The 23,197-nt window shown below is 42.5% G+C and overlaps 1 protein-coding gene across 4 annotated transcripts in view; it reads right to left on the reverse strand.

The window, feature by feature from the left end:
* The window catches only part of piezo1 (piezo type mechanosensitive ion channel component 1 (Er blood group)), a 334,545-nt gene that overhangs the window by 95,429 nt on the left and 215,919 nt on the right, over positions 1-23,197 (reverse strand). For all 4 annotated transcript variants that reach the window (XM_067998049.1, XM_067998050.1, XM_067998048.1 and 1 more), the window contains exons 11-18: positions 21,330-21,436; positions 20,299-20,559; positions 16,922-17,027; positions 14,983-15,158; positions 14,482-14,630; positions 13,463-13,636; positions 10,586-10,618; positions 8,463-8,563 (exon numbers count right to left, since the gene is read on the reverse strand). In XM_067998049.1, the coding sequence (XP_067854150.1) occupies positions 8,463-8,563; positions 10,586-10,618; positions 13,463-13,636; positions 14,482-14,630; positions 14,983-15,158; positions 16,922-17,027; positions 20,299-20,559; positions 21,330-21,436 (1,107 nt within the window). The remainder of the gene's footprint in view (positions 1-8,462; positions 8,564-10,585; positions 10,619-13,462; positions 13,637-14,481; positions 14,631-14,982; positions 15,159-16,921; positions 17,028-20,298; positions 20,560-21,329; positions 21,437-23,197) is intronic.

Here is a 23,197-nt window from a genome sequence, read left to right on the forward strand (position 1 = left end):
TGTCTGGAGTGTCTGCCTGCTGGAGTGGCTGGGAAGTTTGGCTGAAGATTTCTGGACTGGCAGATGATGAGATGCCAGATTCCTCCCACCCCCCACAGAAGAAAACTTAAGCTGCCCATACAAAGCGGGGGCAATATAAAACTTTTTTTTAAAATGGCGTGGCAAATTCTTTGGAGGTCCAGGCAACGATCGCAGCCTGTACCTCCTGGTGGGTCCCACAACTGACAGTTGGTCAGCGAGTATATCTGGTATCATCCGTGTATCAGCGCCAATGATACGCTGGGTCCCTGAGAAGGCCTGGGGTGCAGAAACTTTGAAGTCTCTGTCTCCCTTACATTAATGCTCATATAATGGGAGGATCAGAGGCTGCACCCTCACATCCTGGAAACCGTGGCGCTAGGCCAGAACTTGCTGCAACCAATTCCCAGTTTAGTTTCTGGCTGCTCCAGCTGTCTCCCACCAAAGTTATGACTGGAGTCCACTGGAACAACTGCAGATTTCTGGGGCTAAGTTCATGATTTCTTTCAATTTCCTTGCCAACTTCTCTATTACTGTTCTAATACTAGAATAGTAGTTTAGTATCATTCTTAACATCTTTGGCTATCCTCATATCTCAGACATTTACTGCATCTTTAGTATCCCTTTAACCTGTTTCAGAAAATTCCTACACTCCTCTCAAATTCCCCCTCCTTTTTCCTTATGATCTTTGTATGTGTTTGCTTCTGTTTTTGTTTCATTTTCCTTTTTAATAGCCCTCTTGATTCATCTTGGGAATTGCCTGTTCAGTTTTCATTTTTTTGGGGTGTATATTTATTTTGCATTTTCAACATTAGAATTTTGTGTTCTTCATTTCCTAAACCGAGATATCTTTAATGAATTCTTCTCAGCTAATTTATTTTAGTTCATCTGTCCTTCCTTTGAAGCTTGCTTTATAAAACAAGTTTGTGTATTTTTGTGCTGGTTGTGATCTTAAATTTAATTGTACTATAGTCACTTGTCCTGAAAGTCTCAATCAACTCCTTCCCATGCTATAGATGGTATCCTGGTCACTTATTAAAACTAGCTCACGATGCAGATAACCCTGTCTCATCTGAGGAAAGTGGGTTTTTTAAAAAAAGAATGTGGAAAATAAAACATACATTTAGGGAATAATGATTCAAAGATAAATTATGCACTTTTATTTTATACAGATTTTAGTTCAGACCTATAAATGGCTAAAAAAAATATAGAAAGTTTAGCAATTGTACAGTAAATAGAATAACTTCATGACAGTTCAGATTTAAACTAATTTAAAGGAGCACAAGGTCCCCATCCTCTACTCTAATCTAGTAAAAGTTTTACTGATGTTAACCTGTGGAAAAAGAAATCAACACTTGTAGCCACAAGAGACTTCTTTTTAAAATGAGGTTCGTGCCTTGGACTGCATTACCACTAATGTATCGCATTCCTGCCAACCGGACCAAAGCAGACCAAGAACCTCAAACTGCATGCAAGCCAACTGACGGTTGGTGTAAAAGGATCAATTCTTTTGCGCTGAGTTGATCTTTGCATTAAAAAAAATCACAAAGTTGGAAATATTCACAATTTATGAGTGACATTTATGAGGAATGTTTGGATTTACAAGAACAGTAAGATTTAATAAAAGTGGAAATTATGCAATGTGCAATTACTGCTTTTAGGGTTTAACTAGTAAAAATCTCAATGAATGCCCCACAAAAACTGAAAATGTAACCTCCCTAATCCTCAATCTCATTCCAGTGCTACCAGTTAAAGGAATAGGACAGTGTGCATCATTCATCTCAGAGACATTTTATTTCAACTCAGAAGCTTTTTTTTCTTTCCTTCCAAGAAAATCAAACATATGCAAAGTCCAAAAGCAAAAAATGCATAACCAGTTATTAATACTGTGAAATGCATTCGTGCTTCTCTGATGAAATCTGAGATTTGTGTTGTCTCCTATTTGCTACCTTGGCTCAGATGCTGGCACAAGGTTGTGGGTTTGAGCCCTGTGTTAGGAGTATAAGCTCACAATATAAGATGGCAATCCAGTTTAGTATTTGTAAACAATTTTACAACACCAAGTTATAGTCCAGCAATTTTATTTTAAATTCACAAGCTTTCGGAGGCTACCTCCTTCCTCAGGTGAACGATGTGGAAATGAAGTCCTCGAAATGAAGTCGCATTTATAATTCACAGAACAATGCTTGGTGATAACAGACAGTTTTTTCAACTGCCCGTTGCCAAGGCAATCAGTGTGCAGACAGACAGGTGTTACCTGCCAGGTCTCAGAATATACAAATCACCAAAAAAAACAACAAACAAAAAAAAAACAGAGATAGAGAGGTAGAAACATAGAAAAGACAGCAACTGACCCGTTATATTAAAAACAGATAACATTTGTTCGCTGGTGGGGTAACGTGTAGCGTGACATGAACCCAAGATCCCGGTTGAGGCCGTCCTCATGGGTGCGGAACTTGGCTATCAATTTCTGCTCGACGATTTTGCGTTGTCGTGTGTCTCGAAGGCCGCCTTGGAGTACGCTTACCCGAAGGTCGGTGGCTGAATGTCCTTGACTGCTGAAGTGTTCCCCGACTGGGAGGGAACCCTCCTGTTTGGCGATTGTTGCGCGGTGTCCGTTCATCCGTTGTCGCAGTGTCTGCATGGTCTCGCCAATGTACCATGCTCTGGGGCATCCTTTCCTGCAACGTATGAGGTAGACAACGTTGGCCGAGTCACAGGAGTATGAACCATGCACCTGGTGGCCTCTCGTGTGATGGTGGTATCTGTGTCGATGATCTGGCATGTCTTGCAGAGGTTACCGCGGCAGGGTTGTGTGGTGTCGTGGACGCTGTTCTCTTGAAAGCTAGGTAATTTGCTGCGAACGATGGTCTGTTTGAGGTTGGGTGGCTGTTTGAAGGCGAGTAGTGGAGGTGTGGGGATGGCCATAGCGAGGTGTTCGTCGTCATTGATGACATGTTGAAGGCTGCGGAGAACATGGCGTAGTTTCTCCGCTCCGGGGAAGTACTGGACGACAAAGGGTACTCTGTTGGTTGCGTCCCGTGTTAGTCTCCTGAGGAGGTCTATGCGATTTTTTGCTGTGGCCCGTCGGAACTGTCGATCGATGAGTCGAGCGTCATATCCCGTTCTTACTAGGGCGTCTTTCAGCGTCTGTAGGTGTCCATCGCGTTCCTCCTCGTCTGAGCAGACCCTGTGTATTCGCAGGGCCTGTCCATAGGGGATGGCCTCTTTGACGTGGTTAGGGTGGAAGCTGGAAAAGTGGAGCATCGTGAGGTTGTCCGTGGGCTTGCGGTAGAGTGAGGTGCTGAGGTGCCCGTCTTTGATGGAGATTCGTGTGTCCAAGAAAGAAACTGATTCTGAGGAGTAGTCCATGGTGAGCTTGATGGTGGGATGGAACTTGTTGATGTTATCGTGTAGTCTCTTCAGTGATTCTTCGCCGTGGGTCCATAGAAAGAAAATGTCGTCGATGTATCTGGTGTATAGTGTTGGTTGGAGGTCTTGTGCAGTGAAGAAGTCCTGCTCGAACTTGTGCATGAAAATGTTGGCGTATTGGGGTGCGAATTTGGTCCCCATGGCTGTTCCGTGTGTTTGGGTAAAGAACTGGTTATCGAAGGTGAAGACATTGTGATCCAGGATGAAGCGGATGAGTTGTAGGATGGCTTCCGGAGATTGGCTGTTGTTGGTGTTGAGTATTGATGCTGTCGCAGCGATGCCGTCATCGTGGGGGATACTGGTGTAGAGTGCCGAGACGTCCATCGTGGTGAGAAGTGTTCCTGGTTCAACTGGTCCGTAGGTACTGAGTTTTTGTAGGAAGTCTGTAGTGTCGCGACAGAAGCTGGGGGTTCCCTGTACGATGGGTTTCAGGATGCCCTCGATGTATCCAGAGAGGTTCTCACACAGGGTTCCGTTGCCTGATACGATAGGACGTCCGGGTGTGTTGGCTTTGTGTATCTTTGGGAGGCAGTAGAAGTCTCCCACGCGGGGAGTACGTGGGATGAGAGTGCGTAGGATGCTTTGAAGGTCTGGATCGAAGGTCTTGATCAGTTTGTTGAGCTGGTGGGTGTGTTCTTTGGTCGGATCTGCGGGTAACCGTCTGTAGTGTTCCTGGTTGTCCAGTTGTCGGTATGCTTCTTTGCAATAGTCTGTTCTGTTCTGTATGACTATGGCTCCTCCTTTGTCCGCTGGTTTGATGACGATGTTGCGGTTGGTCTTGAGAGCGTTGATGGCGTTGCGTTGTGCTCGGGTGACATTCTGGACTGTCTTCTGAGTGTGGCTGATGAATCTGGCATTGACGCATTTCCTGACAGCTTGAGCATACATGTCCAGCTGAGGGCAGTGACCCTCTGGAGGAGTCCAGTTTGACTCTTTCCTCTTCGGTTGCTGTACCGCGGATCCCTCTGTCTGCTGTTCCGGATCGTCGATTGTCTCATTGAAGTTTAGTATTGACAGAGTGTTGTAATGTCCTTTGGAGGAGATGCTAAACTGAGATCTTGTCTGCCTGTTCTGGTGGTGCAGGTGCACCATTCAAAGAAAACCAGGTAATTCTCCCAGTGTCCCTCAGTCAATACCATCAAAATCATCAGATTAACTGGTTATTAATCTCATAGCTGTTTGTGAGACCTTGTTTTTCATAACATAACTGATATGTTGGGAGCTACTTAACTATGCTGATGCTTTTCTCAGTCAGTCTACATGACTACATTCACCCTTTAATTTGTTGTATGTGACGTGCTCAAGACATTTCTCAGAGACCCGATGAAGGCACAATACAAGAGTTAAGTCTTTTTTTTCTTTTAAAAGTCAAATGATCCTCTTTAAATAACCCAACAAATAATTCCTCAAACTAATTACTTGCTCACCCCATCACAGAAGATTGATGTGGAGATGCCGGTGATGGACTGGGGTTGACAATTGTAAACAATTTTACAACACCAAGTTATAGTCCAACAAATTTATTTTAAATTCACAAGCTTTCGGAGGCTTCCTCCTTCCTCAGGTGAACGATGTGGAAATGAAATCCTCGAAATGAAATCGCATTTATAATTCACAGAACAATGCTTGGTGATTACAGACAGTTTTTTCAACTGCCCGTTGCCAAGGCAATCAGTGTGCAGACAGACAGGTGTTACCTGCAAGGTCTCTGAATATACAAATCACCAAAAAAAAACAACAAACAAAAAAAAACAGAGATAGAGAGGTAGAAACATAGAAAAGACAGCAACTGACCCGTTATATTAAAAACAGATAACATTTGTTCGCTGGTGGGGTAACGTGTAGCGTGACATGAACCCAAGATCCCGGTTGAGGCCGTCCTCATGGGTGCGGAACTTGGCTATCAATTTCTGCTCGACGATTTTGCGTTGTCGTGTGTCTCGAAGGCCGCCTTGGAGTACGCTTACCCGAAGGTCGGTGGATGAATGTCCATGACTGCTGAAGTGTTCCCCAACTGGGAGGGAACCCTCCTGTTTGGCGATTGTTGCGCGGTGTCCGTTCATCCGTTGTCGCAGCGTCTGCATGGTCTCGCCAATGTACCATGCTCTGGGGCATCCTTTCCTGCAACGTATGAGGTAGACAACGTTGGCCGAGTCACAGGAGTATGAACCAAGCACCTGGTGGGTGGTGTCCTCTCGTGTGATGGTGGTATCTGTGTCGATGATCTGGCATGTCTTGCAGAGGTTACCGTGGCAGGGTTGTGTGGTGTCGTGGACGCTGTTCTCTTGAAAGCTAGGTAATTTGCTGCGAACGATGGTCTGTTTGAGGTTGGGTGGCTGTTTGAAGGCGAGTAGTGGAGGTGTGGGGATGGCCATAGCGAGGTGTTCGTCGTCATTGATGACATGTTGAAGGCTGCGGAGAACATGGCGTAGTTTCTCCGCTCCAGGGAAGTACTGGACGACAAAGGGTACTCTGTTGGTTGCGTCCCGTGTTAGTCTCCTGAGGAGGTCTATGCGATTTTTTGCTGTGGCCCGTCGGAACTGTCGATCGATGAGTCGAGCGTCATATCCCGTTCTTACTAGGGCGTCTTTCAGCGTCTGTAGGTGACCATCGCGTTCCTCCTCGTCTGAGCAGACCCTGTGTATTCGCAGGGCCTGTCCATAGGGGATGGCCTCTTTGACGTGGTTAGGGTGGAAGCTGGAAAAGTGGAGCATCGTGAGGTTGTCCGTGGGCTTGCGGTAGAGTGAGGTGCTGAGGTGCCCGTCTTTGATGGAGATTCGTGTGTCCAAGAAAGAAACTGATTCTGAGGAGTAGTCCATGGTGAGCTTGATGGTGGGATGGAACTTCTTGATGTTATCGTGTAGTCTCTTTAGTGATTCCTTGCCGTGGGTCCATAGAAAGAAAATGTCGTCGATGTATCTGGTGTATAGTATTGGTTGGAGGTCTTGTGCAGTGAAGAAGTCCTGCTCGAACTTGTGCATGAAAATGTTGGCGTATTGGGGTGCGAATTTGGTCCCCATGGCTGTTCCGTGTGTTTGGGTAAAGAACTGGTTATCGAAGGTGAAGACATTGTGATCCAGGATGAAGCGGAGGAGTTGTAGGATGGCGTCCGGCGATTGGCTGTTGTTGGTGTTGAGTATTGATGCTGTCGCAGCGATGCCGTCATCGTGGGGGATACTGGTGTATCGTGCCGAGACGTCCATCGTGGTGAGAAGTGTTCCTGGTTTAACTGGTCCGTGGGTACTGAGTTTTTGTAGGAAGTCTGTAGTGTCGTGACAGAAGTTGGGGGTTCCCTGTACGATGGGTTTCAGGATGCCCTCGATGTATCCAGAGAGGTTCTCACACAGGGTTCCGTTGCCTGATACGATAGGACGTCCGGGTGTGTTGGCTTTGTGTATCTTTGGGAGGCAGTAGAAGTCTCCCATGCGGGGAGTACGTGGGATGAGAGTGCGTAGCATGCTTTGAAGGTCTGGATCGAAGGTCTTGATCAGTTTGTTGAGCTGGTGGGTGTGTTCTTTGGTCGGATCTGCGGGTAACCGTCTGTAGTGTTCCTGGTTGTCCAGTTGTCGGTATGCTTCTTTGCAATAGTCCGTTCTGTTCTGTATGACTATGGCTCCTCCTTTGTCCGCTGGTTTGATGACGATGTTGCGGTTGGTCTTGAGAGCGTTGATGGCGTTGCGTTGTGCTCGGGTGACATTCTGGACTGTCTTCTGAGTGCGGCTGATGAATCTGGCATTGACGCATTTCCTGACAGCTTGAGCATACATGTCCAGCTGAGGGCAGCGACCCTCCGGAGGAGTCCAGTTTGACTCTTTCCTCTTCGGTTGCTGTACCGCGGATCCTTCTGTCTGCTGTTCCGGATCGTCGATTGTCTCATTGGGTTCGCTGCTGAAATCTTGTGGTTTGTGGTAGAATTCCCGGAGCCTCATTCTCCTGATGAATTCCTCTGTGTCCGCCGCGAGACTAGTGGGGTCCATTTTGGTAGTGGGGCAGAAATTGAGCCCTCGGCTGAGAACTTCGATTTCGTCTGGTTGAAGGGTGTGGTCGGACAAATTGACGATAGACTTCCCTGTGGTTGCAACCGTGGTACCAGGGGAAGCTTGGTCGATGCTGGTGGTGATGCTGAGTTTCTCAAGCTTCCTGCTCTTGGTTTTCATGTAGGCAGCGTAGTTCCGTTGCCTTGTCTGTTTGGCGGTATATCGTAGCTGGTCTGCTGTGTCCTGAGTACAGGTTGAGAGTATGGACTCTATCTTGGTTTCGAGGTTGTGGCGTCTGCTGTAGAGTTGGTGTACGAGATGGTTGCGGAGTGTGCGAGAGGTACGGCGGCAGAGTCTCTCAGCATAATCCGAGTTGTATGTGGACCTGAGTGGGTTCGTGATCTGGAGTCCTTTCGGGATCTTGTCTGCTTTCTTGCAGCTCTGTAAAAACTTGATGTCTGTGTCTAAATGCGCGATCTTCTTGGATATCCTTTCCACTGTGAGCCAGCAGTTTGTGGTGTCGATGGTAGCCATGATGTGGAGATGCCGGTGATGGACTGGGGTTGACAATTGTAAACAATTTTACAACACCAAGTTATAGTCCAGCAATTTTATTTTAAATTCACAAGCTTTCGGAGGCTACCTCCTTCCTTAGGTGAACGATGTGGAAAATATGGAAAATTTTTTTGTTTGTTGTTTTTTTTGGTGATTTATATATTCGGAGACCTTGCAGGTAACACCTGTCTGTCTGCACACTGATTGCCTTGGCAACGGGCAGTTGAAAAAACTGTCTGTAATCACCAAGCATTGTTCTGTGAATTATAAATGCGATTTCATTTCGAGGATTTCATTTCCACATCGTTCACCTGAGGAAGGAGGTAGCCTCCGAAAGCTTGTGAATTTAAAATAAAATTGCTGGACTATAACTTGGTGTTGTAAAATTGTTTACAATTCACAGAAGATTGAATGAGGTTACCAAATACGAAAAGAGATCTAAAGGAAATGAACTGTCTGTGCACAAATACAAAAACATACCTTCTCCTTCAGATGTGATGTCCTGTGGTGCAGGTTGATCATTTCCCTCGCACTCTGGGTCTTCAGCTGCCCCATTCTGAAGGGATGCAGTAGCTGGTGATCTGTTATTGCAAAAACACAGAAAGAATGCAAATCATGTAGAAATATATCTGACTGAAAAGTCAGTTTTATTAAGTTAAGTAGTTCTTTACCTCCATCTGAAAACCTATTAGCACAATAGGTACAAATCTAACTTCACAGGTTACACAAACGTGGTTCTCTTTATTGTTAAATCCAGCACCACACTCAGTGCTAGACGATCATTTCAGAGATGGTATCGTAATTGCATTACACTTCACTTTATTTAATAACAATTATTAAGACTATTTTATATGATTGTCCCACTAAGCCTTACTATCATTTCCTTCTATGAATGAGGAAGAAATAGGAGATCATTATTTTCCCCGGTGCTCAGACAGAACTCCAAAGTAGAGACTCCCCTAATGGCTCAAAGGGTTCATACAATGAGTAGCTACGCCATACAGACCAGAAAGGTCCTGGATTTGTTCCATAGCCTGTAAACATTTCACTGATCTCAAGCAGGACAATGGCAATTGGCCTCGGTGCTCTGGGTTATGCAGGGGAAAATCAGTCAGGATTCTTGCTGATGGATGCTATCCAGCAACCTCTGCTGGAAATACTCAAGTGTAGACATTGGGTGAGGATAGAATAGGGCTTGACAGTAATGCTCTCCACAGTAAAATAGCCTAATAGTCATTATCAAGGATCAAACATAAACAATGGCCACTTGAGGAAGACCAGTGCCCATAGCAAGGAGTACCATCAGGGATGGAGGGAGAATTGATAATAAGAAAAAAAATATATTTCTAGTGCACCAGACACAGTTTATTCCTCCTCAAATTTTCCTTCTAATTTTCTACCTGCTTGTACTTTCCCAAAGGCAGTGGCTCATGCATTGGTATTGTTCAGGTGGACTAGAGGCCTCTCCAATATCTCACCCAAGAGGCCATTCTTCATGTGTATATTTGGATAATGAATGTTACTAGACTACTCACCACGAGGGTCATCATAGCCACAGCTGATCATTTTCTCACACATAAGCAGTGGCAGTTGAAGTGCTATTGTTGGCCTTTGTGTCATTGGAAATACTCAATACGCTGAACAAAATTAACCCTTTGTATTACAAAGTACAAAATTTTACCTTGTCTCAGCAGAAGCACAAATTAAAATAAATAAAATCCAAGCCCTAGTTTTATAAGAATATAGGTTGGTGAGGATAACAGTGAAGAGACACTCTTGCGATTTGTTACCATTACTGCATCTGGTCATTACAGTAACAGAGAACACGTATGCACCTGAGCTACTAATACTTAGATAGTACACCCTCACTACTGAGTTGGTTTTATGAGACATACAAAAAATCATATTATAATGAAGGAGTTTTTATGTAATTCCTCTACTAGTGAGAGACACATATTAAAGGTTATAGTGCTTGCCAGTATAAGAGTGTCTGTTTTAGTAAGGGATGCGCCACTTTTAAGCCATCCAGACACAACAGAAATGCTTTGTGAGTTCACAATGCACCAAATGTTCTGCTTCTATTGACTTCTGGCATTGGCTAATGAAAACTACAATTCTCTGGAAGGGTTTGCGATGCAACAATAACATTTTCATGTGATGGCTGCATTTTTATCCAATTTACCTTAGCTAAACAGCCAACTCTGAAGTTCAATGCATCAATGGTCAAATGCATTGACTTAAAAATACTATTAGAGGGTGACACAGTGGTATAGCCATATTGTGGCGAGATGCAGGTTAGTGTCTGAGGTCCCTCATTCTGACTTGCTTATTTCAGCCATATTCCTATGAAATGTTTCCACATTGAGGCTTGGGCGGGGAGGGAAAAATCACTGGTATGGTCATCAACTCTCAGCTACAGTTGTACAGTCCGGTGAAAGTTGAAAAAAATGAAAGGAAAAGAATCAACTGAAAAAGCAGAGGATTATACACCCTCACCGATGATATACAAGTACTGGCAGAGAAATTATTTGTCAAAGTCAAAAGATAATACTACTCAAAAAAAGAACTTGCCAAAATTGATATGTAAATAAGATAACACTTACATCTCAGAAGGCTCTGCTAAACTTTCCTTCAGCCTACGTATGGAAAGAAAGCAAACATATTATTAAAATAAACAATGGAACTTGATAAATTCTCCTAGCTGTCCTTAAAAAGAATCCAAGTAAAGCAAATTAGTACACACAGGCAAAGGGGACTTTATTTAAGTCTAATCAGAACTAAGCTGCCCAAATGATCGGGAGCTAGCAAAGTAATGCTCTTGCTATGCCTAAGTTGGGAGCTCTGGCTTTTCTGAAATGCACAATGCTACTGCAAGCATATAGGCACTTATGTACTCTGAGTGTAACCTGGCCACGCACATACCTGACCTACCTAACAATGCATCAACTGCTGCCTTAATGGGGCAATCATGGGGGACGATTTTAATCCTACTCGCCCAGCGGAAACCAGGCGAAAGGGCAGTTAAAATCGCCAAAGTTATTTACCCACACTGCAGCCACCAGGTTCTGATTTTCACCATGCCTCATTTAAATCCCGCCAGCTGACTTCCCATCCAGAATGGCGGGAAACAGCAGAAAATCACACGGCCCAGCGGCCGCCCACTGACAGCAGGATCAGCTGCAATGCCGTGCCAAGGGGCTCCCACGGTCGGTCAAGTATAGGTGGTTCCATATTATGTTTTAGCTCCCACACCATTAAAATTATATAAAGTCCACATCACCAGAGGCTATACTACAACAAGACTAAAGCCACATCACAATAAAAAAAAACTAATATTGTGCATTTGAAGTTTTTAAAAGTCACAATTGTGATCAATTTTCTGACTGTGGACCTTTTCTGATATTAACTGCCAGTAAACGACAGTCGTTTACCTTTGCTGCTGGCAGTTCTTCTATATTCAGAACAAGCAACTAAAGTTTCCAAAACAAGAATAATTCAACACTATACATGTAAGTTCTGTGACACAATCAGTCAATTACTTTAAAATACAATACACTATGGTTATGGCCAAGCCCATGATAATTATACACTAAAGATTAAGATCTACACTTCACATGAATGTTGCATAATTGCTGATGATGTACTCCTCTGACCTGGTATGAACTATCATATATAAAAGGGATGAATAAGTTTTTGAAAACAGACAGTGTTTGGGTTAAAAAATTAATTTGGAATTAGTGAAAGGAAAAAGAGGTAGCAGTCCAACACCAACATGACTGATCCAAATCAAATTCTAACATTAGTCTCCTACTTTTATAGCATACCTCCGTTGCTAAGATACTGCTCTCAAATTTTCAGCGTACTCAATCATGCTGTTATGGAAGAAGCTTAATTCTACTTTACCAAGTTATAAAGTTCGTTGGTCCCTGACCGCTCCATAAAATGAAATGTAAATATGTTATACAATGTAAAGGAATGCCTACCCACATCCCTAATGTAATAAATATTACATCTGTTTTGAATATGGGAAGCCTGGGAGTCAAAATCAACATAACATAACTTCAATGCACTCCTTGATTACATCACCTGCGCACATCCTTAGTTTACAACATTCATGCCCAGAAAGCCAGGAAAAAAAATTCCACTATCATCTTAAACAACCCTTTACTCTTGTTAATGCAGATACAACTACATGCCTCCCTAAAGTAAATTGTGTAAATGCAACTCCACAATGAATTTCAGGAAGTTTACAAGTACTGTTGTACAGAACATCATTGTTGGACCAGCTGCAAAGCTACCGGACAATTAAAAAAATTTATTTTTTAAAAATCCATTCACCTTGAATCTAGATGAGTCACAATGAAATTAAAACTCATTGAAATAAATGTCCTAACAGAAAGTCTAAATTTATCATTTAACAACACTATACAAGAGAACTTCTATTATTCACAAAAAGTCAGGATACCAGTGGGAGTTGGAACTCAGTTTTGCATAACTAACAAAAATATAACTAAAATTGATTGTTCAGACGCCGTAGCCCCGATTTTAATTTGGGGTAGGAGTCGGGCATGCGGGGGGCCAAAGTGGGTGGCGATCCATCCGACCCCCCGGGGCGTGAGGCCAGTGAGATTTTCAAACTCACGGGTCTCATTAACATTTCCCGTTGCTGACTCCTGCCCAAAGCCGGCAACGATGGTGCGGAGGCTGGAGGGTAGGAGTGGGAAATTGTGCGGCTGCAAGCAGCCATTGGAGACCAAGGGAAACGGTCCCCAGCAAGGTAAGTCAGATAGGAGGGGGGTCCGGGCCAATCATGGCTAGAGGAGGGGGGGATGACCCCGGGGAAGAGGAAGCCCAAGGTTTCCTTGCTGGGCTCAGAGGAGCATCTCTGCTTTTCCTGGGTCACAAAGAAGCTTTCAAAAATTTAAAAATTCACTACATATCTGGGCCTTCTCTGGCTGCCGGCAATTTCTTCAGAAAAATCTAACTTTTAAGATGGAAAACCTTGGGAATTATCCACACATGCTGGGAACTTAATAACTAGACACCAAAAATTTGAGTTCAATTAAATAAAAATCGTACGGTTTCTATAATGGGTGGCCAATCCGCAAACCCAGTTTTATGCCCAGGTGGCAAACTGAAAATCTACCCCACTGTCTCAGACTAAGTATGGGGATTCTCGATTATTCACCAATTTCAAGTAATTGTCAGAGAATTGTTACTGTTATGATGATAATCGAGGTTAACCCATATATGACAGTCTACACTGGGAGATAAATAAACCTGGACTTAAACTTTCCTTCCACTCAAAGCCAATAAGGCAAAATCTAGTCCTAGATATTTTGAGAGATCAACTTATGTTGGTTTTTTTTTTAGTTATTTTAAATACAAAATTCATTGGAATAGCTTATTCCATTTTTAATCTATATTAAATACATTTGGACTATTAAACTTGCATCTGTGCTGGATGCATAAAGTCCTACCGGTGCAATGGCTCTCTTTCCTTTGTAGGAACATGCTCCAGGTCAGTGATCTGCATGAAGCGGCGGTGGAAGTAGTGCAGTTGTAGAATACAGGCCAGCAGGAAAAAGGCAGGGATCAGAATGCTGGAGAAGAGCTCACTGACACTGAACTGCTCCAATCCCATGTCACCTAACCTGTATTACCAAAAGAACAACATTTAACTGTGTTAAATATATTGATGAGAACTCCAATAATGATGATGTCCTTTTTTAGGTCATCTTAGTGTCTGACTTGCATGGAAACCCATTACCCATAACACTCCCCCACAAGAACACATCCCACTTACCCAAGCCCAGATAGCTTTGATGCAGTTGGTAGACTCGAGGCTTAGTGATTTCTAAGAGGGTGCTGCTGGAGATTAACCAGCTAAAATCATCCAGCTGGCCAGCATAGACCACTAGAAAGCTTCTCCCTGCTCATTCAGTCAAGACCCAATCTGCTAGGGCATTGACTTGCAGGGTTTTCTGGAGCTGAGAAGTCTAGCCCTCCAGCTCCAACAAATAATAAGCCAGGCGGGCTGATCAATCATCAACAGTCCCTCGGAATACTGTAGATCTGCCTGGCTTAGGTATGAAATTACCCAGTCTGCCACAGAAGGTTGACTCTGTTCCACTTTCACATTGCTAAGCATTGCAACCACCTTGTCCAGAAAGAAACCTCATTTACTCCCCCCTGTCCCCTCCAAGGAAAATAGTCACTAGTTGGTCATGTCCTGTGGAGAATCACTTTTTAAAAAATAGTCTCCATGGCAGAAAACATGGAATGCATCTCCAAAACAAATTTTGAAGAAAACCGTAAAAGCTTAAAGATTCAATGTTCTCTGTATGCATACATATAATTACTACAACATATGCAAAGCCAGGTTTGCAAATATTTCAACATTTGTGGCATTTATTATTTTGACAGTTTTCTAACCATTGTATGATGGAGCCTAGACACGCAAAACAAACACATTTTCCAGAAATAAAAATACACATACTGTTCATCTGTTAATCCTGTAAAATTTTTCCAGTAATGTGGGAATTCAGCAAATTGAAAAGTGTAAACTGCAATGAGGACCAGCATTGTGTATGCAACGACCAACCACCAGAATACCTTCAGCAGCTTCCGCCATAGAAAGTAACAGACCTAGTAAAGTGAACAGAAGGAATAAAACATCAGCAAAGGCAGCAGAAATTCAACACTCACATTACACAGGGTATTTGGAACAGCTCAGGTATTGTTACAAATTAACAGATCATCAAGATATCCTCTTTACATTACTGTTCACACAGATCAATTCCAGTCGGAGCCAAGCATACCTTGTGTTGCAACACAAGCTCTATATCATAGTACACAAGTATATCAGGTCATATATACATTTCATGATCAGTGATAGCAATGCATTTTCTTAATTGTCTCCCCTTCTATACTTAAGGTGGTGATTACTACTGGGATAAAGTTTTTACTATTGACCAGTGCTTGACTGTTGTATTCTTACCTGATAGAATGAGAGGCACAGGAGGAAAAGGAACATATAAACAATTTTATAAACAACAATTCTTCCGGTGAAACTGACAATGAAGAACATCCCTGCACAAACGTAAATCCAATACTTGGCATAGAAACTCATTACTAGCTCCCCAAGTGCTTTCAATACTTTGTTCTTCTCCCGACCTGTAACAAAAGCAAAAGTAAATAATGAAAATATGAACATTGCAGACCTCAATGATCAGAGATCAAACATTCTGCACATTAGACTTTAATGAGAGCAGTTAATCCATTTTAAATTTCCCTTTGGGGCGAAATGGAATATTATCAATGCTAACCCTTGTGGCTGAGTTTTTCTCCTGATTTACCACTTACTAAGAGAAGGAAGTACTTGCTGGAACTTTGTAAATCACTTCCAACAGAGGCAGTAGGAAGCCAGCCCTAGGTATTTGTGAAAGAGACACTATGGACCATTATTGGTTTGGTGGTTTTACAGTCCTGCCGTCAGACTGTCTCCTCTCACTAAGTTGGAAATTGGGAGTGCAAGAGACAGATTACAAACTACATTTTCTTAAGAATTAAAACTAAAGAAAGCACAGTGCTATAGCAGAGGATGTTGGAGCACTAACACTATCCAGTGTCACAGAGTGATGGACTGCAGGCTTGATCTCCCACCTCTGAATTTCTGCATTTGGTCACAGTCCTTCAAGGAAGTCAGATTCTCATCATAAAGAGGAATGAGAAAGAGAAACATGCCTTATAATAAGGTCACACTGTTTAGAAAATAAAACACAAAGAACAAAACCAAAAGACTTCTGTCTATGGCAAGAGTTGAGCCCAAAAATAATTTTGTTTGGAAACAAGTTTTTAAAAAGTGTTGCTCTTCAATAGAAAAGAATAATTATTTCTTCAGAAGAACGGTTACCAGAAAATGTCTGCCAACGAAGTTAACTACACACATGAACATTTGAGAATCATTAGCCGATTTGTTTTGCCTCAGGTAGGGTCAGAAGGCAAAACAGTTTTAGGTCTCATTGTGGTATTCCACAACTCTCCAACGCACTAGGGTAAAGTCTGGGGCTGTCGCAAATAGGAATCAAGCCCTCTTTTGGGCACAGATTGAAGCACAAACCAAATTAGCCTATAACATTTTAGCACATAATCAAAAAAATCTATTGAACACATAAATTGGAAGCAGCTAGACTGCAAACAATCAGTTTTGATTCTGCACTATTACCTTACAGTATCAAGCCTCAGAACGTCTGATCCTTATTCCAGATTTTCTCTGTTGTACAGTAGCTTCTCCGAGGTGTTGCCAAATTTATGGCATATAGTGGCTTTTAACTACAATATCTAGTCGACAGCCAGTTTTTGTCTGGAGTCGTTGCTTTTTGCCAGGCGAATCATGTTCTAAATTTTGTGGCCATGCACTGTTGCATAAACAAACTCAGGAAAGGGCCACAGTTATCAGCTTGGGCAGCAAAGAACCTTATTAAGTAAAGCAGATGTCTACAGTCTCATTTGTCCATAAGTAGCCATCTTCTCAATTTGGCTCTAGAGCTGGAGAAGATTTATCTGAATCTGTCAGACCAGTTGAAATAATTAGTAGAAATTAATCAATCAATCATTAACTTGTGGAGCTGTATTGCATGGCTTCTGCTGCTGGAAGCTAAATGATCATTTACACAAATTGTCGGCATCCTCCAGTATCTGATACAGAGTACTGCATCAGAGTCTGAAGTTTTGGCAATGTCAGTCTCTGAACCAGCATATAATGTGTAAATTTTAATTTATTTTTCTAGCTCTGCCTCACCTACCAGTTGATCGCAATGCTTGAGTTAGTAGTTTGCTAATATGGATAGATTAATTTAGTCAAAATGATTTAAGTAGGGATTATGGCCACATAGTTACATATAAAGGTTTTGGTTGCTCGTATGTCCATCACTTACCTGCCTCAGGCACAGTTACTTCTTTCAGTGGGACTTCTTTCTGTTTCATGCATTTTTCTTTTACAAATTGCCGCAATAAGAGCCAAAAAGTGAGTGTGTACATCAGCTGGTGGTAAAAAGATGGAAAAAAGCTAGTTTTCACAGCCGTAGTAGTAGGAAATGATCATTCCATGAATAAATATGGAGCAAACTAAAAGATTTTTCTAAAAGCTAATAAAAGTTGACATTTTTGGAAATCAGCAGAACTTTTCGTTTTCTGATATATCCAGTTTTCTGCCCATTTGGTAGTCAAAATATTTTAATGAAAACATTGCAATTTTTAATCCAAAATGAAAAGTTTAAAGACATCACCTAGTAGAATTTTAAGTGTATATATATTCTACATCTCACAGAAAGGTAACATACACCCCATGGACAGCAAATACAATTTTCTTTAGCCTGACAGCTCAGTAGATACGTGCATCGTGTGGTGTGGTACTAAACCATACAAGTCAAAAAGCATCCAGGATTATAATCACCTGCGGGACTATAATCACCTGCAGTGTAGTTGGATTAGAAAGGAAAGAAAAAAAAGCATCCAGCGTTCCATTCACTATCCAGTGACTTCTGTTGATAAATGTTGGGTGAGGGGAAGGTAGGGCTTGGTTACGATGCACTCTGTGTTAAAATAGCCCAATAATTACTGCCCAGGCTAACTTATGATAAATTTGGGTGAAGTTCCAGAGATTTTCTGACACTTGTGGAATCATAGCACAGTATGAGCTACCACCTTAAGGAGATTGGGGGAAAGGTGTGGTTTGTTTCATTCACTATTATTGCATTTTATTTCAAAAACAACTTGCATTTATATAGCTCCTTTAACATAGATAAAACATCTCAAGGGACTTCACAGAGGCGCAAGGACAAAATGGACACCAAGTCAAAAAAGGAAGTATTAGTGAGAATCCCTACGTGGTCAGTTTTCGGTAAAATATTAAGATGCCTACGTGGCAAAGAAGCAGAATGCAACATGGTTAGAAAGTGTTAATTAGTTAGTAACTGAGATTGGTACAGGTGGCCTGGCCTCCTGCTGGGCCATATGTTTGCTTAGTCAGCAGGCCTGCATTGTCTTATCAATGATAGGTCTTTGATGTGAGTCAAGGACTGGTCTGAATGTCTCCATGTTTATGGCAGATCAATATAGGTAACGAGCTTAGCCAAAGTTGAAGAACATTCCAAGTTGGAAGGTGAGGAAGTATCCCCATTGATGTCTAACAGCAGCATGGTCAGCACATGGACGATTTATGATTGGCCGGAAATAATGTAACCTCGCATGGCAACCTATGCCCGGCTTATGATTGGTGTTGACCCTCGTTAAGTATGTTCCAACCCTATTGATTTGTATAAAAACGTGTGGATTTCTGTATGTTTTTGTTCTTGCTCTGCCAGCATAGAGGGACTCTATCAGGAGTCCAAATCAATGCTGCAGACTAAGAACCCTGCTATTAAAGATGTGTTGAACTTTAAAATGTATTCGACTTCAGTTTTTACTGAACCAGACTGAGGGGAAAGAATCCGGATCGTCATTAGGAGGGATGACCAACAGCTTGGTTGAAGAGGTGGGTTTTAAAAAAGGTCCTAAATGAGGAGAGGAAGGAAGAGAGATGGATGGGTTTAGGGAGGAAATTCCAAAACATGAGGCATAGGTGGTTGAAGGCACGGCCTTCAGTGGTGGGGTGAAGGGAGAGGCTGATGCATTAGCACCCAGAGTCAGAGGAAAGGAGTATCCTGGGGGAAGGGCTTGTAGGGTTGGAGAACGGTATAGAGATAGGGAGGGGTGAGACCATGAAGGGATTTAAATAGAAGGATACGAATTTAAATCTGAGGCATTGGGGAGCCAGGAGCCTATATAAGTCAGCAAGGACAGGAGTGATGGGTGAGTAGGACTTGGTGTGGGTTGGGATAGAGGCAGCAGAGTTTTGGATGAGCTGAAGTTTATGAAGGCTTGAGGATCAGAGGCTGGCCAGAAGAGCATTGGAATAGTTCAGTCTGGAGGTGACAAAAGCTTGGATGAAGGTTTCAATGGCAGATTGACTGAGCCAGGCTTGGAGGCAGACAATGTTACAGAAGTAGGTAGTCGTTGTGATGGAGAGAGTATGGGATCTAAAGCTCTATGCTGAGGTTGCGAACAGGCTAGTTCAGCCAGAGGCAGTGGACAGGGAGAGGGATAGAATCGGTGGCAAGGGTATGAAGTTTTTTGGCAGGGGTCAAAGACAATAGCTTTGTTCTAATCAACGTTTAGCTGGAGGAAATTGCGGCTCATCAAAGACTGAATGTGGAACAGTCTGAGAACTCAGAAGCAGTGGAGAGGTTAAGAGAAATGGTGGCAAGATAGAGCTGGGTGTTGTCAACATGCCTGTGGAAACTGACCCCTTGTCTGAAGATGATGTCGTCAAGGGGCTACATGTTGATGAGGATGAGGAGGGGGCCAAGGATAGATCCTTAGGGAACACCAGAGGTAATGTCATTTGTGACTTTGACTATAGGAGATGGCAAGGTCAAGGGGGTGGCTGAGTATGAGTAAGATAGTTTATTTGGATAGGAGTGTTAGATGGAGGAAGAGATTTAAGGTGAACAGGAAGGCAGTGAATTCAGAGGAGAGAGGTCAAGGGGAGCTGAGATGGAAATTGGAATCACCAAGGACGAGAGGTAGCTCAGAGCAGAGGCAGAGGAAGGAAAGGAAGATATAGGTGTGGCCACTCGGGGTTGGCGGTAAACAACATAGATTTTAAAAGATAGGTGAGAAGGGTGGAACAAGTTGAGGTCCCCAAAGTTGGAGAAGGTGCCAGAGGAATTGGGGGGAAAGACCAAGGTGTGACTTGATGATAAGGGTCATACACCACTGGGGTGGTTTGGAAAGAGCAGATGGTGGAAAGTATAGCCAGGCAAGGAGGCTTCCATCAGGGGCAAGGTCTCACCACCTTGAGCTATACTTCAGTCAAAGCCAGGATATCGATACAATCATCCATAATGTGGTTGTGGGTGGCAAGGGCTTTGTTGACGGGTGAATAGACATTCTGGAGGGAAAAGGAGAGGGACAGTAATTGACCCACTGGTAGAGTCCACAAGGGCAGTGGTGGGTGGGGAAGGATGTTGGCAAGATTAGTCCCAGCGGGTGTTCTGGGCAGGAAAGTCGGCAAGAGAGGAGAATGGGGCAGTTGGAGTTGCTGCTCGTAAGGAGGCAGCAGCCGCCTTGAAGGACCCAAGAGAGACAGAGAGAGTTATTATTCAGGGGGGATTCAAGCCTATGATGATAAGGGCTACTTCAGCATGCAAATAAGCATCACATTAATAAAAAAAAACTATTATTCCAACTTAATGACTTATTTGAAACTGACCACTGCACCCAGGCGTAGACAGCGATATTCCATGTGGTCTAAACCAAGCTGTGTCAGAACCATGAACCCAATTTTGGTTGGCAGTTCCTCTGAAAGGTCCATTCCCCAGACATACTGCAGGCTGCAGAGCATGATCCCATACAGCAGAATAAATGGAGAACACAACATGGCAAGATGTCGTCGACTACGCACGATCCAGATAAGGCAAGCCCAAATCAGAAGCACAAAGGTTAACCAGCTGTGGAATGTAATACTCCAAACCTGGAAAGGAAAGAGATTAAAAAGTTACAGAGAAACTACTCAAATAACATAACACAATAATGAATCAGTAATCTATTAACACTTTCAAAATAGGCCGAGAAAAGAATGTGCCCACTTTATACATATTTCCTCATTATTAAAAAAAAATCATCGTCACTCAGGACTCCTTGGCCTAGAAATTCATTTGTGCCAAAAAATGGCCGTGCAAGGCGCAGGGCGCACTGCACATGCCTGTTAGTGTTGTCCCAGACAGCATATAATATTCGTGAATATCAGGAACAAAATTAAATTACAATTCTAGTTTTTAAAAATTGCTGCATAATGTGCATGTTGTATTCAAAATATTAAACTTTATTTCTTTGTCAGTTCTGCCATTCTTTCTACTTGTAATGATTTAAACAATTGAACCATGAAACTTTCAATTTCCTATGAAAGACAATGAAATACACAGCTGAGCAACGCATGGTGGGTTTTCAACGGCTTTCTTTTCATCTGTTTACAGGGCTTTCAAACACAGCCCTGCTTAGCTGATTAAAATTATATTGATGGCAAACAGTAATCTGGTTATAAGCCCTAATGAGAGCTGGTGGGGGGCATGCTTAATTTCCAGTGGCGACCACACCCCTGGGCAGTAGGGATCAGGTGAGGTGGGGCAGTGGGACCGGATACTAGAAGATTATTTTACCTTCAGGGATTGCATACTTCACCATCACACTAGTAACTCAGCAATATTACAGTCGAAGCAGCAGAAAGGATGATTTTGTACTTACCATCATGGCGATGAGTGCACAGATATAGCTCTGATGCATGATCACATGCCCCAGGTCATGAAGTGGCGAGTGAGAGTTTCTAGGTTTCGGTGTTGTACTGTGATTTGCTGCAACAGAACAAGAAAAACAACTAGGTGAGATTTTGTTGTTGTTTAAATTGCAATTTAATTAAGGAATGAAGGATACAGTTAGACAGTTCAGATGAATTAAAGACAAAAGTGGTGAAAATGAATAATGTCAAACCTGCAGTCTGTCCTCATTTCTGGAAGCTAAGATGCACGTAGCTTACTGCTGCCAATCAGTAATGCTATTAACAGAGTGATAACTCAATCCTATAAGCTTTTTATTTGTTACCAAAAAGAAGCCGTTTATGCAACTCTTCCTTACTAGCTTTGAGTAAGTATAATACAACACCATCATGTGAACAGGGAGACAGACTGCTCTCCACCCAAAAACTACCTCGGATTTTCCAGGAACTACTTACCATTCCTATTAACTGATCACATAAAAAACAAGTATACCAAAGATTATAGCACCAACTCTAGTAAATAAATTAAGCTTAACTATACTGAATTATATAAATGAAATACTAAAAACACAAATGTAGAACAATTTAAATAATCAACTAATAATCACGACAAATCAATGTGCTTATATGTAATAGAATAAGTTTAGCGAAAGCCACTGCACGTTGTGGCTATTTTTTTAATATGAATACATTTCAGTGGTGGTGTTTATATGGCTGAAAAAATGTCACTGGAAAAATCGTTAATGTCTGGATAATATTTATTTTGGAATCACTTCCAATTTTTCAGAATGAGTCATAAATATTCATTTTATAAGACTCCACTGTTCATTCCCATCAACTACAATGGCGCCTGTGCTACATAAAGTTAGGCCACCCATCATAATTGGCGGAACCCACTGGAAAAAGGCAGGGACCGAGTTATGCAGGGTGCCTGTCGATTTTGAGACTTCCCAGTCAACCTTGTAAGAGGTGGAACCTCTGCCCACCTCTTATAAGGCAAATGGCTGCAAGGGGGTGCAGTTCCCAATTTCCCGGCTCAGTAGGGAACATATTGTGGAGACCAATATGTTGACAGAGATAAGGCCTGCTGGCCTCCAGATAGGTGCAGGTGATGGGGTGGGTGTTGTTCAGGCCAGTGATGAGTCCTAGACCCCAAAGAAAAGGTATGTTTCTAAAAATAAAACTGGATCAGACCCCTTGCACAGGGGGTTGAGGAGGAGCACAATGTGATCTGAAGGGGAAAGGGGGTCTGGGAGGCAGATTTTCTGATTGCATGGTATGGGAAGGCGCTGGAGATGCACCATACTGGTATGGGTGTCCACTGCCCCCATGTAAATTAGATGCCCTCTCACTGATGCTGCATGCTCCGTTGAGATCAGCACTGGAGGACAGTGACAGCCGCAGTTCTTGCATAACTGCCAGAATAATGGCCTGTGGATTTTCGGGGATTTTATAAATTAGCATTGAAATTCCATGTAGTTTCAGAACCATTCTTCAATTTAAATGAAATTTCACTATTTTGTAAATAATTTAATATTAATTCCACATTATTGTTTCAAAAAAGGGACAGTTGAAACAGGCAAAATAAAGGCATGGCTACTGTCTCAGGAAGGTGAAAGTTTAGAGAACAGGATTGCAGTCATTAATGTCTTTGACCAATACAATGTCCAAAACGATAGCTTTGCATCAAAATTAAATAAAAATTAGTTTTTATATGTGAGTGTTAAAATGCTCTGTAAATTTGTTGTTGGTAGTTGTCTATCATTGTTTTGTTTATTTTGGGAATCAGGTGTCTATGGAATTCTTTGATGTTTCTATGTGTTACAAGTTCATAGTTTGC

The sequence above is a fragment of the Heptranchias perlo genome, chromosome 16 (assembly GCF_035084215.1).
Source record: "Heptranchias perlo isolate sHepPer1 chromosome 16, sHepPer1.hap1, whole genome shotgun sequence".
NCBI lineage: Eukaryota > Metazoa > Chordata > Chondrichthyes > Hexanchiformes > Hexanchidae > Heptranchias > Heptranchias perlo.